At 38.6% G+C, this 15,848-nt stretch overlaps 1 protein-coding gene across 3 annotated transcripts in view; it reads right to left on the reverse strand.

Annotated features, from left to right (window-relative positions):
• Nucleotides 1–6,845: 6,845 nt before the first annotated feature.
• Nucleotides 6,846–15,848, reverse strand: part of MOSPD2 (motile sperm domain containing 2) — a 47,479-nt gene continuing 38,476 nt past the window's right edge. For all 3 annotated transcript variants that reach the window (XM_014607777.3, XM_006261083.4, XM_059720907.1), the window contains 6 exons: nucleotides 15,722–15,834; nucleotides 15,370–15,466; nucleotides 14,016–14,112; nucleotides 12,886–13,015; nucleotides 10,104–10,203; nucleotides 6,846–9,486 (listed from right to left, as the gene is read on the reverse strand). In XM_014607777.3, the coding sequence (XP_014463263.1) occupies nucleotides 9,340–9,486; nucleotides 10,104–10,203; nucleotides 12,886–13,015; nucleotides 14,016–14,112; nucleotides 15,370–15,466; nucleotides 15,722–15,834 (684 nt within the window). In that variant the 3' untranslated portion in view covers nucleotides 6,846–9,339. The remainder of the gene's footprint in view (nucleotides 9,487–10,103; nucleotides 10,204–12,885; nucleotides 13,016–14,015; nucleotides 14,113–15,369; nucleotides 15,467–15,721; nucleotides 15,835–15,848) is intronic.

The following is a 15,848-nucleotide window of genomic DNA, read 5'->3' on the forward strand; positions in this document are numbered from 1 at the left end:
TGATTTGGCTGAATCAATTTGGGACGGTGATTCAAATCACCAAATTGAATCACTGTCCCCCAAATTGCTTGAATCCAAATCTGAAGGGAATACTAGCTGCTTCACACAGGGCTACTGGTTGCCTCCCTTCAGTTATGCTACTGCTTCAGTAAACTAACCATCCCTGGTAAAGGTGACCTCAAGCATCCTGCCTCCTACCTCAGAAGCAGCATGCTTTGGATGTGCTAATTAGTACCCCTATGTTAACTTACCAATATAGCTGTGGCTACACTGCCTTTAATTTAGGTAGCTTATAACTTTTGCAAGTTGGGGGGGGGGAGGTGTTAATGTAGTTTTGGAATTTTTGTTTGTTTATGGATGCAGCTTTATTCTCCTTTTTCAGTATTCTCCAAAAGGATCTGTCACCCCTACTATTTAATATTATATATTAAATGCATCCTATGCCCAGTGCATGAATAAAAACTTCAGCAGGCTTTTTTAATGTAATTAAAGGAGGTTTATACTGGATGGCATCACAGCCTTTGGGAAATTTTAGGAAAAGCTTTTGATTTTTCAATTTTTAAACTGTATTTCAAAAGATGTTACGATGACATAGGAATTAGCAAATACACATTTCAACCTAAATGCTAAATCAGGTGTGTTTAGACGCTAAGTCACAACAGCAAATAATGCTATTGAGTACAAATGGCTGAAAAGATCAAATACCAAATAATGAATCCTGTGACCTAGAGAGAAAATAAAGTAATTTCACATAACTGCAAATACTAAGAATTCCCTTCATATGCTACTGTGTTCTTTCCCCACACCCTGCTGTCCCTTTGGTGCATCCTTTGTCTCCTTCCTTCACTCCACATCCAAGCTACCACATGAAGTACTGCCCATGTGGAAGTAGCTTTTTAATGAACAAACACAAACCTAGCCTCTTGTGGAAGAGAGTGAATTATGAAAACGCATGCAGACATTGGACCAAAATAATGCCAGAATTCAAGTAAATTGTTCAAAACCAAAGTTAACTAGTCATTTGGAAAAACAAACAAACAAACAACTTAGTCTTATTTTTCTGGTAAAATTTTAATTACTGAAGAGCTTCACAGATATTTACAAAGATACCTGGGAATGTAAAAGTCTACTGGAAGTCAACAGGGCTTGGCTAAGCTCCTGCATTGCTTGGGAAAATACAACTTTGAGTAGGTGGAGCTGAGATACCATTCATTCTTTGTTAACCTGACCCCAAATCTTGACGCTTCTGAAAAAAATCTGGTACATAGACCTACACAGACAAGAAAATGGCCACACTGTTACCAGATTTGCCCATCACCTTGGGGTGGGATCATTTATTAGGGATACGTTTCTAGGGTCTTGGTAATTCTGTCAATGTGCTGCTTGTGTTACTTGTGTTTCTATACGGAGCTATGTATCTCCCTTCTGCAAGTTCTCACCCCAAATGGAGCTATCTTGCAGGACTCAGTTTCAATGGGGCTGGGTTCCTCCAGCCACCACATCAGTCATACACACAAACACACACAGATTAACGTGACATGCTTGACCTGGCCGGGTTGGTCAGCATGGATGGGCTGACACCCTCATATGCCAAGAATCAGTTCATCAGAGCAACAATAAACTGCAGTCAGACACAAGCACACAGGTAAACAGAATACCTCTGAATCCAGCTGGGTGTCCAGATGACACCCTCATGGGCCAGCATTCAGTTCATTAGGGCACGTCTGAGCCAAACTGGGTCAATCAGCCTGTACAAGCTGATCCCCTTATGTTTCAAACTCAGCACGTCCCAATCTTTAGCCTCTTGTTGAGCAGACCCCACAGTATTTTTGGGCTTCACCAGGATCTTTAGCTGAGGTAAAAGAAGTGTTGCTGCAGAGCAAGTGAGGAAGGAGAAGTAGAGAAGAAAAATGTACCTAGTTACTACTGGTTTGACTATAAACGTTATTTATTGCTAAGTACATGAAATATATTATAGTATTAATAGTAATAGACATGCAAAGGAAAAACAAACACAAACAATTACAATACTACCCTGGTTTCACTAAGTATTTGGGGAAACTTAGCTCAAGCTTAACTAATACAGCTGAGGTTCAGAAATTTATGCTTAGAGAGGAGAGAGAGAGATAGCGCTGGGATCTCACCAGTCCAAGGTACTCGGGTTGCAAAGCTGACAGGTAAAGTTAGTAGCACAATCCTTGAAGGGAGACGATACATTTCCTCCAGCCTCTCAAGAAGAACAGTGAATGGTATCAGAGATTTTTTCTTCTTGAAGCACACACACTGCTGCTTTTTAGATTTTTAGACCCTCAGATCAGCTTCTTCAATGCATTCTCAATAGTGTAAATCACTGTCTTTTCTCTTGACAAGGGGTTAACTGGTTTGGAGCATCTCAAGAAACTGATTGATAATCAGAAAACACATAAGGTTAGGGAGTAACCAGATACTTAGGAGACAGCTTGAAAGTCCTATGGATAGCAGATATACTGATGGGATATCTCATGGTTTCTTCAGAAACGATAGCTTGCAGCATCAGGATTTTGGGTTTTTACTTGTTCTGAACAAGCCTCAGCTTAGCCTGACTTTTCCAGATCTTACTATAGTCTTTTAACAGACTTAAGGCAATTATTGGAGTGTTCATAACCTTTTGTGGATAGGACTTCCACCAGTTGTCCTGGGAAAAGTATGACAACACTTGTAGTCAGGGCTCCAACAGGCTGTGAAATCTCCACCAACCTTAGACCTGAGTGTTCACAGATGGATGCTGAACTGAGGGGGACATGGCCAGACCTCAGCAGGTTTAAAACCCCATCCTGGCCTGCAGAGACCCCAGCCAGGGTGTGCCCTGCTTTTTCCCCTTGCTCGTGGCTTAGCATGGCTTAGGACCCCCAGCCCAGTGGGTGATCCTGCTGTGCTGTCTGTCCCAGCTGCCAGGGCTTGGCTTTGCTTGGGGGCAGCCCAGAAGCAAAGGCCTGACTGGGGGTGGGGGGCGGGGGGAGAGGGAGGAAGAGAACCACCCACACCACCAAACTGCAGTCAGCCACCGGGCAGGCAGACAGTGACAGAGAAGCTGTAGGGGTAGCACCCCACGCCTGGTACACATGGACATGCTGCACCATGGCTTCTCCATCATTGCTGCCTGGGCCATGGCCAGACACCAACCAGCATGGCCTCCTTAAGGTGAAGAGGACAGGGAAGGGTTTTATTTCTCCCTGTCCCCTCTCCCACCAGGGGACAGCAGCCAGTCTGCCAACCCCGGGCATCACCTCTGCTGCTTGCCCCCGGCCAGGCAGACCCTGGCTGGGGTCCTGCCTGGGGAGGGAGGAAGAGTAAACCCCACTCCTGAGCAGTTGCTGGCTCAGATCCCTAGTTGTTTGTCCCAGTTTCTACTTCTTGTAAGCTTCCTTCTTGTGCTTTAGCTGACTGAAGAGCTCCCTGCTAAGTCAAGCTGGTCTTTTCTCATACATGCTAGTGTTCCTGCACATCAGGATGGTTTGTTCCAGCACCCTCAGCAAGGTTTAAAATACAACCAGCTCCCCGGGACTACTCTCCCAGGGGATCCTGCCCATCAGTTCCCTGAGCCAAAGTCTACTTTTCTTAAGTCCAGCATTCTTACTCTGTTCTCCTTTCTTCCTTCCCTCAAGATCCTGAACTCAATCATCTTGTGGTTGCTGCTACCGAAGCTGCTATTCACTTCTACATTCCTCACCAATTCTTCCGTTTGTGAGCACCAGGTCAAGAAGAGCATGGTCCCTAGTTGGCTTCTCCAACATTTTTACCAGAAAGTTGTCCCCACACTTTACAAAACATTAGCAGTGCACAGGCAATCCAGGATATTGCTCTTCCTGCAGATGGTCAGGATGACTGAAGTCCCTTATGAGAACCAGGGCCTGTGATTGGGGAAACTTCTGCTAGCTGTTTGAAGAAAGCCTCATTCACCTCATCCCCTTGGTCTGGTGGTCATCTATAGCAAATACCCAGCACAACATCACCCTTGTTGCTTTCCCTCCTGACACAAACCCAGAGACTTTCAACAGGCCTATTTCCAGTTTCATGCCAATTGCCTTACTTCCTCAAGAAGAATGAGAAAGCTTCCCGTTGTCCCTTCCTGCTTGTGCTTCCTCCAGGTCTCCCACTTACCTTAGGGCTTTGGTCTCCATCCTCTGGTGAACCTAGTTTAAAGCCCTCCTCACATTCGATGCCAGCAAGTTAAGCATCATATTTGTATGTGCTAGTTGTACTAGATTAATGAGACATCTGTGGTGTTTGTAGACCTGCTTTTTCATTTAGCAATTTATCAATGGTAGCATGCTAGTACATGAAAGAAAAGCTTAACAAATTTTGTTTGTGCTTCTTTTTCATGCTATGACTGTCATCTGTATTTATTTAAATAATGTTCCTCATTTCTGAGATTTTCCCTGGGGCTTATAGACCAGGTGTTCAGGGATAGTTACAAGCTGTCAAAAATGAAACTGTTTGTTAATGATTTATAGTGGAGACAGGAGCTGAGGAAACACAGGAATGTTATTTTGAAAATTAAAAATCCACACACCTAGAATTTTAGCAGCATAGATTATAATTAACCAAAGAAAGTTGAAATAAAACTTTTTTTCCCCCCAACAGGGAAAAAAACCCGATAGTGGTTGTGGCACTGGATAATACTCAAGAAACCTGGTGTGTATTCTCAGCTCTGCTACAGACTTCCTTTGTGACCCTAAGCAACTCACAAGGGAGCTGAAACAAAGTCCACTGCAGTCCGACTCTTTATTGCTGCTTCACTTAATCCAAAATCTTTCCAGACCTCTTGTGTTATAGAGCCAGAGGAAGAACTTCTATAATCCCCTATTACAGGAAGAACAATGCTGCGGAGAGCCTCAAATGCAAAAAGAGAGCGTAAATCACACCACAAAGGAAACTGACTTCCCATGCAGAAGCTGCTAAAGTTGTAAAGCAGCAGCTGATTAATCATCCTGAGTATCTTGTGGTTATAAACAGAGGGTTTGGATGAGTTGACTACATGTAAAGGAGAATTTAAATGTAGTGCCCTAAAGGAAAGAACACTAACAGAACTACTTGTCTCTTCACAAGGTCTTAACACACAGTCTGCTGGCTTCCAGCAACAAGGGTACACATGCACTCAGCCATATAGTTAGCACCCATGTGCACACCTCCACAACACGTGCATGCACACAATTCAGTCCACTCTTCAGAATTTCACCCAAATACATTCCAAATAGAGTGATGGGGAGAGGAAGCAGTTTAACATTTCCAGCATGAAAATGGAAACAATGCAGGAGTAGTATTTCTAGTAATACATGGAGCACTGCTTCTGCACAGCAGTTTTCTCCACAAGTAGTATTTGAACAATCTGTTTGCAAAAATGACAGAGAACTGATACCTGTAGTGAGGTGCTACTTTGAGATAAAAGGTCACCTTTTTACCAGGTGCACATGGAGGAAACGTACATGGAGATTCTGATGCTAAATATTGGAAGGTATTTTAAACTGATTATTTTTTTAAATTTGAAGAAAGGAACAAAATATGCTAATCATTTACCTTGGTGTATAAATAACATACCAAAACAATATCAAATCAGTGATTCTTCTGATCCAGCATGCTATCTCCCATGAAGAAAAGTAATAAAACTTCAATAGCAGTAGTAGTAATACTTCAAAAACTGATTTAAAAAACACCAAACACCTCCCCCCCCCCTCGAAAAAATACAGAAAAACACAAGAAAACACTCCCTTAACTTGCTGACACTGGGTTGAAGGGTGGGGGGGGAGGGAGGGTCCATCAGCTGATGAGCTTCCAGGTCTCCACCTAAAACAATGAGGTAACAGCTCCATGGAGGGCTGCATCAAACCAGCATAAGGCTGCATGGCAAGGTTACACTACCACACATTCCACTGAAGGCAGGATGGAAAAAAAGTTCACAAAAATGTTCCACGCATTTTGTGGCTGATTTCTCCTTTTGTCATGCCCCTGAACATGTGGTACCTGGTTTGTTTATGATATGACTGACAGCTTAATTGCGTCCTTATTGTAACTTGTGCCAGGGTCCTAAGGGAATCCTGTAGTTCAAGCAGTAGGCTTCCAGTACCATCTCTCCAAGTGTGAGTGCATATTATTAATCTAATAATAATTCATTATTTGAAGCACATGCACTCATAGTTTAAATGTGATAAGGAAACGAGGAAGTCCTATACAATTTCTCCCTGTTTCTATTCTATTTATATTATCAAATACCCAGTTTTTGAAAATTCATAAAGGGATATAAAGGTAAAAATGCATAAAGGGATATGAAGATTGAAGGAAATACCTAAAATGAAACTTGATAACAGTCTGCCTTTTAAATTAAGCCATTACTTAAAAAAACAAACAAAAACAAAAACAAAAAAATCGATCTGACTGTTGTGTTTAAATAAGCAACTGTTACACAAAACAAAGAGTTAAAAGTTATAAAAGCTTAAAACAATTGATAATGATAACAGGTAGCTAGCTTATTTTATACAATATTTCATTCAAGGATATGTTTTGAGAAATTTCAATGATGTTATGGAATGACAAAATAATAAAGCTTACTGCTCTACACCAATAAGGTAAAGTCCACTAGAATCGATATCTGTTTAACAAATGAAGCTGGTATGCATTTGTCTTCTTGGTTCAAGTCCATAATTTCACTTTGTGTGTGGAACTGAAATTCTGATTAGGTTTACCAATTATAAAATATAATTATGCTTACATGCCATTCCCACACTGCTGTTCCATTGTGCTAGGCCCCGTACCTTTAAATAAAGTGAGATTTAACTCTAGTTATTTTAAGACTCTGAACAACACTGAAGACCATTTTTATTCCTTATATTTATTTTAAGTGAAGTTATTCTTCTACTAAAACATATTAAAATAGAAAACAGTGATCTGATCAATTATACAAAGAAAATACCAATATAGTAATAAAAATACTGAAAAAATATGAAAGCACCAAAACATTAGAATATTTATGTTGGTAAAGATTCTAAGAATATATTTCTCGCAATTTTACAATAAAGTGCTATTAAATCCAGTCAAAATTAGCATAAGAATTTTATAAACAGGGTTAGTAAAGCTTATCTCAAATTTACAAATTACTGTATTTTACTGAGATCACTTTACAACTAAGGATATACAATTAAATCCTTTCTTTAAAGTAAGACATTTGGAATCTGAATTCTAGGAAAACATTTTAAATTGTGGTAACTTGTTTGAACAGTAATAGTGTCTAACTTGTTAGGGAAAACAAAAGCAAAGAAAGCCTGGTGAATAGACCCTAAAATAATTAACTGATGAAAACTAAGACCTCTGCTAGAATAAAATAAAGAGTAAGTCAATTCAGGATAGATAACTGAGTATGAAATATAATACCATAAAGATCTGCCATGAACATAGTAAATTTTCAGTAATCACACTGGACTGTAGTCTGATTCACTGCAAGAAGTTAACTAATTTAGATGTATTCACTCAATATCAGAATTTTTTCAAAAAACAAAATTGAATTCATGTGAATGATGCTATACCAATCATCACCATTAAAAAAAGAAGGCAGTGTCGTGAGAGGCAGACCTAAAGTTTCACTTCATGCTTTCCTTTTTAGAGGGTTTTGAGGGTAAACTATAAGAAATTCTACAATGATCTTTTATAATCTATTTTATAAATTAAATCCAGCAGCCCAGTATTAATGAGCAGTGTGAGTAACACACAAGCCAATTCATGATAAAGACCAAATTCTGCATTTTTAAATTTTAAACATTTACAGTGGTGAGGGGAAATGATACTGGATCAGGTCTCCTTTCAAGCTTTTACTTTTTAGGTCATTTTAATATAAATATTTACAGCAATGACCACAAAGATTCTTTGCTAGAACATATTTTTACTCACTTTATACACCCTTTCTAAATGCCTTCTGTAAATAGCAGAAATGGAAGATACTGTGCTGTTTACATTTTCTCTTACACATCCAATCTTTTCCTGACCTGGCTTTTTTCTTCTAAATATTTATGAAGGATTAATGTATATATTGCACCTCTCAGGAAACATTCCTACATTTATTCTGTTTAGCTTTTATATGAATCATAATTAATTTCTGATGACCTTCTCAACAGCACATTGATCTAAAGCAGGGGTTTTCAACCTTTTTTAGTCTAAGTACCCCTGGCAGCCAAACACAAGTGAAGGGGGAGGGGGAGGGGGTAGTGCTCAGCCAGACTAATCAGGGGTGGGAAGTAGTGCGTGGTCGGACACGGAGCAGGGAGGCGGGGACAGTGCACCCCTGCCTTCCATGGACGAGGCGGGGTGGGGAAGCTCACTGGGCTGGTGTTTGGTGCCTGTGGCAGCCATGTGTGAGCTTTCCTGCCCTGCAGAGGGGCACTGCTGCCCTCATCCCACTTCTAGCCCTGGGAGGCAGCAGCGCTCCATCCCTGCCTGCCCGCACATACCCCCTATGACTGGTCCAAGTACCCCCAGGGGTAGGTGTACCTCCGGTTGACAACCCCTGCTCTACAGTTTGAATAAAGAGTTCTGAAAGTTTCAGAAAGTGAAATTAATACACTTTAAGAAAAAGAGCCCAACAGAACAGAAATACCTATAATAAATTAAACCAGCCTTCAAAAAGTATTTTCATCAATTATCTTTGGAATTATTACAGAATTTTTTCCTGGGGAATATGGCTACTGTATGTATGCTTTTTGGCATGTAATATTTGTAATAATTTTACATTCAGAAACCAAAAATAAAGGACACAACCATGATAAGAATTCTGTTCCTCAATTTCAAAATGCACCATCACCAAATTATCGCATCTCTCTGTCCATATGTTCATACATATGGAGCACACACATACAACCTATGAAGAAATCTAGCCTATAACTACTCTACTTCATAAAAAAAAAAAAAAATAATAGCTTGCAATTCTTGAATTAATTTAAACAGTCTACTTGTACCTTTTTAGGGGACATTTAGAACACTTGAACAAAAAGGGAGAAAATTATAGCAGTTTTCAATTACAGTTACATTTAGTCATCATTTCAGTTTGATAATATCCACCAACATGTCTCGTGGACATAAATCCTAAGCCTTCTCTCTTCTTTCTGCACCGTAATAAAGCATTAAGATAGTTTCACTACATTTCTTAACAGTTCTTGGTCACTCATTTCTTCTTTTAACCGCAACTATTTTACTTTTCAGTCTTGAAAGCACAGACACATCATTTTTGGCAATTCCAGGGTTTAACAGAGCAGCTTTGGATCCTTTCTTTTCAAACCGTTTATGATAGGCAGCATGTGTAGTAACAGGCAATACTATTTAGCTCTGCTGGGTATGCAACAAGTAGAAGGAGAAGGCAGCCATAGCAACTAAGAGTAATGCTAAAACAACTGTTATCTGCTGGAACCAGATGCAGCAATCAATCTGTTCTTGAAGTCTTTTATTTACTTGTAATAACTGAGTTAGCTAAAAACAAACAAACAAACAAAAAAACAGGTTTCAGAAATTAAGAACAGTTTTTAAACTAATGAGTTCTGCTATTACTAATTTTAGTTGTAGGCAATTATAAGAAGTCACAGTGTGGACATGACCAGCATTTTAAAAGATACATTTAAAAAAAATGTATTTTAAAAAGATGGGCATAATAAAACTCAAAGAATACATTTTCTTTTAAAGCATGCTCTAATAATCTGGATCACTTCTGTAAAATTAAAAAATTACTAGCACTATGAATCAATCCATCCTGCTCTAGGTCAAGAAAATAACATCTTTCTACTAAGTGGCAGCACTGATACTTAAGACCACTAATAATTGTTACATATATTAAATACAAAAGGTGATGAGAGAAATGGAAAGTGCAGTAGAGAATTTTTATTAAACATGTGAAGATTCATTTAAGTAGTTATGTTGTTAATTATTGTTTACAGTTCAGTGAGGTTTTTAACTCTTTGCATGGAAATACTTTCTGCACTGAATTTCTTTTCTATTGTTTAACTAAATCTTTTTTCAACTGCCATTTATAGTTGTAAGGCAGTTTATAAATTTTGTTCAAGGTTCATTTGTATGGAAGAGTACTTTCTTACCTGTAAGTGTAAATCTTCATTGGTTTTGGCAGGAATAAATGAATTCTCTTTTAATGTCAAAGTAGAAGGCTTGCTATTTTCTACAACATGACATCTTAACCTGTTAAAAATTCAAGTACAATTTAACAAAGAACATATTATAAAAGTTTGTTATTTTCAGATTGTTGAAAGGAATTAAGAAGAAACTTTTCATAATGTTTCATAATTAACTGGTAAAAGAATTAAAATTGTGACACAACATTCTCTTCACAGAACCTGATTCTGACCCCTAAAAATCTATCAGAGTTGGATCACTTCCCAAATGCTGTTAAATTGCCTCAAGAATGTAATGCATAACATTAGAACAGATATAACTGAACGTTTCCTTAAAATAAAGACAAAACTAAAGTTAAAATACATATGTACAACCTACTGCTGAATTTAATCCAGAATTCAATACTGCAGGAATGCTGTTTCGCTTGTACTGGAAATGGATATTCTCACTTTTGCAATGTAATTTAACATCTCCATCCCTTTTGTGTTTGAAGCAAGCAGAAACAATTTCAATGCCTAATTATGCTTGGTTATCACCTTGAAGGCCTCAAGTATACAATGCTAATAAAAAAGGGAATGCATCTGAATTAACAATGAAAGCATTTTATAAATTCATGCTATGAACCTTTTTTTGAAACAAATCACTTAGTTTGAAATGAACACATTCCAAATTTATCCCAAGATTCCAAAAACTTATCCCAAGACATTTAGTATTCTCTGAGACAAATTTTATAAATTTTGTGAGAAGAAAGCACAAAAAAAGGGAGAAAATGCTTTAGAACTGACTTTGGGAAAAAGAGAAAAAATGTTAACCATCTACCTTAGGGAAAGGAGTTGGTAAAACAGATATTAATCTGAAATTATAATTATTCAGATAGTGCATATACTGTATAACTGAATCAAATGATGACATGCTCTCCTGATTTTGATACGAGTTTTCCTTGAAACGAAAGATCAGCGTGGGTCATATCATATTACTAGAACCCAAATTTCCAGTACATTTATTTTTATTGTTATTAGACAAATATTCTGCAGGATTCTGTGCCAGTAAAAAAACCCAACTCCCCCCCCCCTCATTACTGTCAAGAATACTAGCAAAGAAACCTAAAATGACATAATACGTAAAGTCAGAAAATGCAAATATAAAGATACCGTTTCCTATATGTGGAAGATTACTGCATGTGAATAAAAAGTATGTCTATGTTTTCATATATGAAACTTCAAAAAAGCCTCCCAAGAGAATTAAGGAGATTAACTCCTTGCACGTCTACTGAACAAAATAAGCAGCTATGAGAATATAATCCCCAAATTACTTGAGAAGTAATGTTGCTTTTATTGTCTCTGGACAGAAGGAGGGCCACCCTGCACAACAATGACAGATCAGAGACTGTACCCAGCAGCTGCAATTATGAACTGCTATCTTTAAAAAAAAATTAGCATCGTATGTATCCTTTTATCAGTATCCATGCACCATTTTGAATTTCAATGTCAGGTTCAACATTCAGATAAAAAACGAACAAACATGTAAACTGAAGAAACAGATTTCATGAAGATTTCATTTCCTGATTTAGTGAAATCCACGCTTGACTAATGATGAAGTATATAAGTAAAGACAATTAAAGTTAAAATGAACATCTGAGGATGAAAAAAAATCTACAGTAATACAAAAATAATAATTGATATTACATATAGCTTTCTTAAAACTTCATGTTATGTGAACAAGATGATCCAGAAGCAGTTTATGCCAGGAAATGAATACTGGGGTACAAGTAGGGGTACACAGCTAAAGATTTTTTTTGGCTGATACTGATAGCCGATTATTAGCAAGCCATATCAGCCAATACTGAACCAATAACTGATTTATAGGAATGCAGCTGGGCAGCTTGGAGAGTAGCATCCTGCTGGGAAGTCCGTGGGGGGGGGGAGGGGCGTGCGGGAGGGAAGGGGTATGAGGGGGAAAGATCAAGGCACCCATGGAGAGGGAAGGAATGAGGCAGGGGCCAGGGCAGATGCTTCCCAGCCATGGCGGTGAATGTAGCCCTGGGGCTGGGAGTGGGACAGAGCCGTGGGCAGCTCATCCAGGGGGTGAGGAAAAGGGGTTGGCTCCCTGCCACTATGCACCCCCCTGGGGGAGGCATGGGGGCATGTGCCTCCCCTCCCCCCCCCCAATTTGTGCACGGGGCAGAGTGGGGTTGCCTGCTGCAGACTTGGAGCCAGGGGCAACACCAGCCTCTTCCTGGTGGGGGGGCTGGGCTCAGAGAAAGCAGGAGTGGGGCAGGCTCAGCTGTGTGGGGTGGGTGGAGAACAGCTATAGCCACCCCAAAATTATGATATGGCTGGCCAATAAGGTTACAGAATTCTTTTCATTTTCTTTTTAGAAAAACCTTAAGAAATTCCATTTGAAATCTCAAAGGAAAAAATGCTAAATTAAGTTATGTTCATTTAAGGGACACACTCTTCCTCCATTAATCCTTTTGGTATATTCATTCACTTATATCTGCTCACTTTAGTGGCAAAAATATTTTTTACTGCTTATTATTCCAGTTAACATATAAAAAAGAGCCAACATAATTACAAAAGCGTGAGTTGAATTCTATTACATCTGATATAACCAAAATCCACACAAGACAACAGAGATGTACGGGTATCATTAAGACAAGAAACATTATCACTAGTGACAATGAGCAAATACTAGGATAAAATTACACAACCCATATAAACAGCATTTTAGCCAAGTCAATAGGCTTACCTATGTTCCATTACTTTGTTTCTAGGGACTTCTTTCCAGAACTGAGCCAATTCTGATGCACCTGCTCCAGAAGCCTGGTCCATTTCTGCTGCCATTATTAGGAAGCGGTCATGCAGGGAAGCTAAAAAACCTGCTCTCAACCAAAAAAAAAAACAAACCAAAAACAAAAACAAAGAAACAAATCACCATAAATAAACCAAATAAACTTAACAGAAATAATGCTTTTTAAGTAAGTACTTTAGGAACAAACTTAAATAGCAACTTTAAGAAAAAGCTTGAATTGGCAATTAATAATCTTCAACAGAACAGCACAAAAATATGAATAACAACTGAAATAGTTGTCCAAGATTTCATTTCTCAATGCATTTTCCCCAGAATGGAGATTTACTTAGCTAATTTTTTAAAACAGCATAGCAGTGCAAGTGAAAGACCAAAAATCTTGGCATTATTGGTATACTTGTTCTGTTGTTCCCTCATGTTGCATTTGATAAGGTTTATAAAAAAGGAGGACAAACTAAGAATTACTTTAGCCTAGCAAAATTATACCATCATTTTGACATGATTACTCGTAGAAAACTATATTTCAAAATCTGGTCCTTTGGAGATGAGAGAGAAGCAACACACAACACCACACTTAATAGGAATGTTTTAAATGGGAACTTATTGGCATATGCATCTGGCAACGACACACAGGAAACAAAACAAATGACTATGGGACAAGTGCATTCTACACACATCTGCCCAATGCTGTATTATTGGGGTTGGCAACGTTTTTGAATGGAGTACCAAAAATATGTGCAACCTCAAATTGTCTGACAGAACTGCATGCAGCCTGAATCTTGTGGCATCACAGCCCCAGCCCCTTCCTCAAGGCACGAGTGCCAAGCAAAATGCCTGTGTGTGACAATCTCTGGCACTTGTGCCAGGGGTTGCTAACACTCACTATAAAATAAGCCCCCCAAAAGTTCACAAGTGCCAAGACATAACTTTGATAATAATCTAGATTTCCCCAAAAATATTCTGTAGGATATTCCACATATTCTGTAGGATATACAGAAATAAATCCTAAGAAGAGGTGCTCATTTGTGTTCTCTTCATAGACTTTCTTGACAAATAAAAATTTTGCTTACCACCATGGAGAGAAACTACTATGTCTAATGATGTACCAGGTTCACAGCTGCTGTTACTTGGTTTAACTCTATACTTTTCAGGAGCAGTTGTTCTCACCTGAGAAACAAAAAAAGCAAACAAACAAACATATAGTGCATACACGCCAATTTAATAACAGTACAAGCTTCTAGTTTTCAACTGCTAAATTATAAAAAAAAAAAAAAAAAAAACCAACCCAACCCCCACAAATCTTAAGATTCTCCCCCCAACCATCCCCTCCTAAAAAACAGGGTGAAATATTCTTGGAATGACACCTGCCTTTACCTTTCAAAAAGAATAAAAAAAAATAAAATAAAAAAAAATGGAGGAGTGACTAAGAATTACTTATTCAAAAATTCTGGGTATCAGTGCTTACAATTTACCAGTTTTGTTCTTCGTTTTTGGTAAGAATAAATTGCTTCTCTCTCTCTTTTTGTCTCCCAAACAAATAAAATATGGAACAAGATTATTGAATGTAACAACTGAAACTGCTGGTTTGACAGTTTTGAAAATAGAATTAATCTTTATACTCAGAAAACATGTAGGAAGTGGCGATAAGCCAAATCTAGGAACATCTACACCCATTTAAATTTCCTGTATGCATCAAGCATGAAACAGTTGGTACTCAATTCCTCTAAAATGATCTGCTGATCATTCAGCAACATTTGTACTGCTGATTGATCCCATGTCATTTTTTGTTTTGTTTAATTTGTTTGGGTTTTTTTTGGGGGGGGGGGAGGGAAGGGGAGGACTTTGGGGAAGAGAGGGAGAAGGGACAACATACAACCCCCCCCCCATCTCACTTTTCAGTGGTTCCCCTTCATTCTTTTTTGGGGAAATCTAGATTATTATCAAAATTTGCCATTACCCTTAAATGCCCTTCACATGAGTTTCCCTCAGGGAGTCACACTCTTAACCCAACTTCTAACAGCTGGGGGCTGCATGAATAGTGACCCACACTAGCATGGGCCATGGGTGCCCAGGACTGCATGCCCCCCCACTACTTCTGCACCATGTGCCCCGTCACCCCCACTGCACCACATGCCCAGCCACAAGCTCCATTACTGCACCATGCTGCAGAGCACCAGCTGTGAGCTTCCCCAGCACTGTGAGCTGCACCATGTTGCAGCTAGAGCAATGGGGAGGAGTGGCAGCCAGGTGGGAGCCCAAAGGCTGAAATTTAACACCTTGTGAACTACATGCAACCCATGGGCTGTCAAGTTGAACAGCCCAGCTCTTTTTTGGGGTGGGTTTGATATGCACCAGATTTTACTTTGGCAAATTTTCATTTTCTAGGCAAGCATGTTCAGCAAGGCAAAACAATGAATTATTTACCTTAAATGCCACTATATTTTTAGTAACATTTGTCAGAACGATCAGGCATTTCTTCTCTCCAGTTTCTTTGGATCCAAAATACAGCTCTTCTGCAGGACTAATTTAAAATAAAATAATTTTTGTTTTAACATGTTTTCAGGGCAAATAAGCCAACCAAAAAATTTATCCAAAAACAAATGATTTTATAAAAAAAGAATAAAAACAGAAACTTTTCTAAAAGACACTTTTGAATTGACTAATATTAATGTAATTCTTGATTTCAGTTCTTCTGGTTTTATAAAAAATTCTAGGGCCTATACAGAAGATGAAAAGAATTAACAAAATAAACAAAGGCAATATTGAATGTTATTACCTGATATGCAATAAAGGTCCTTTAAAAGTGGTTAATGTTTTCCTTGCATTTTTTGCTTTGGAATCTGTTTTGTCATTTTCTTCTGGCTTGGAAATTTGTTCTACAAAACTTACCTAAGGAAAAATAG

The sequence above is a fragment of the Alligator mississippiensis genome, chromosome 1 (assembly GCF_030867095.1).
Source record: "Alligator mississippiensis isolate rAllMis1 chromosome 1, rAllMis1, whole genome shotgun sequence".
In the NCBI taxonomy this organism is placed as follows: Eukaryota; Metazoa; Chordata; order Crocodylia; family Alligatoridae; genus Alligator; species Alligator mississippiensis.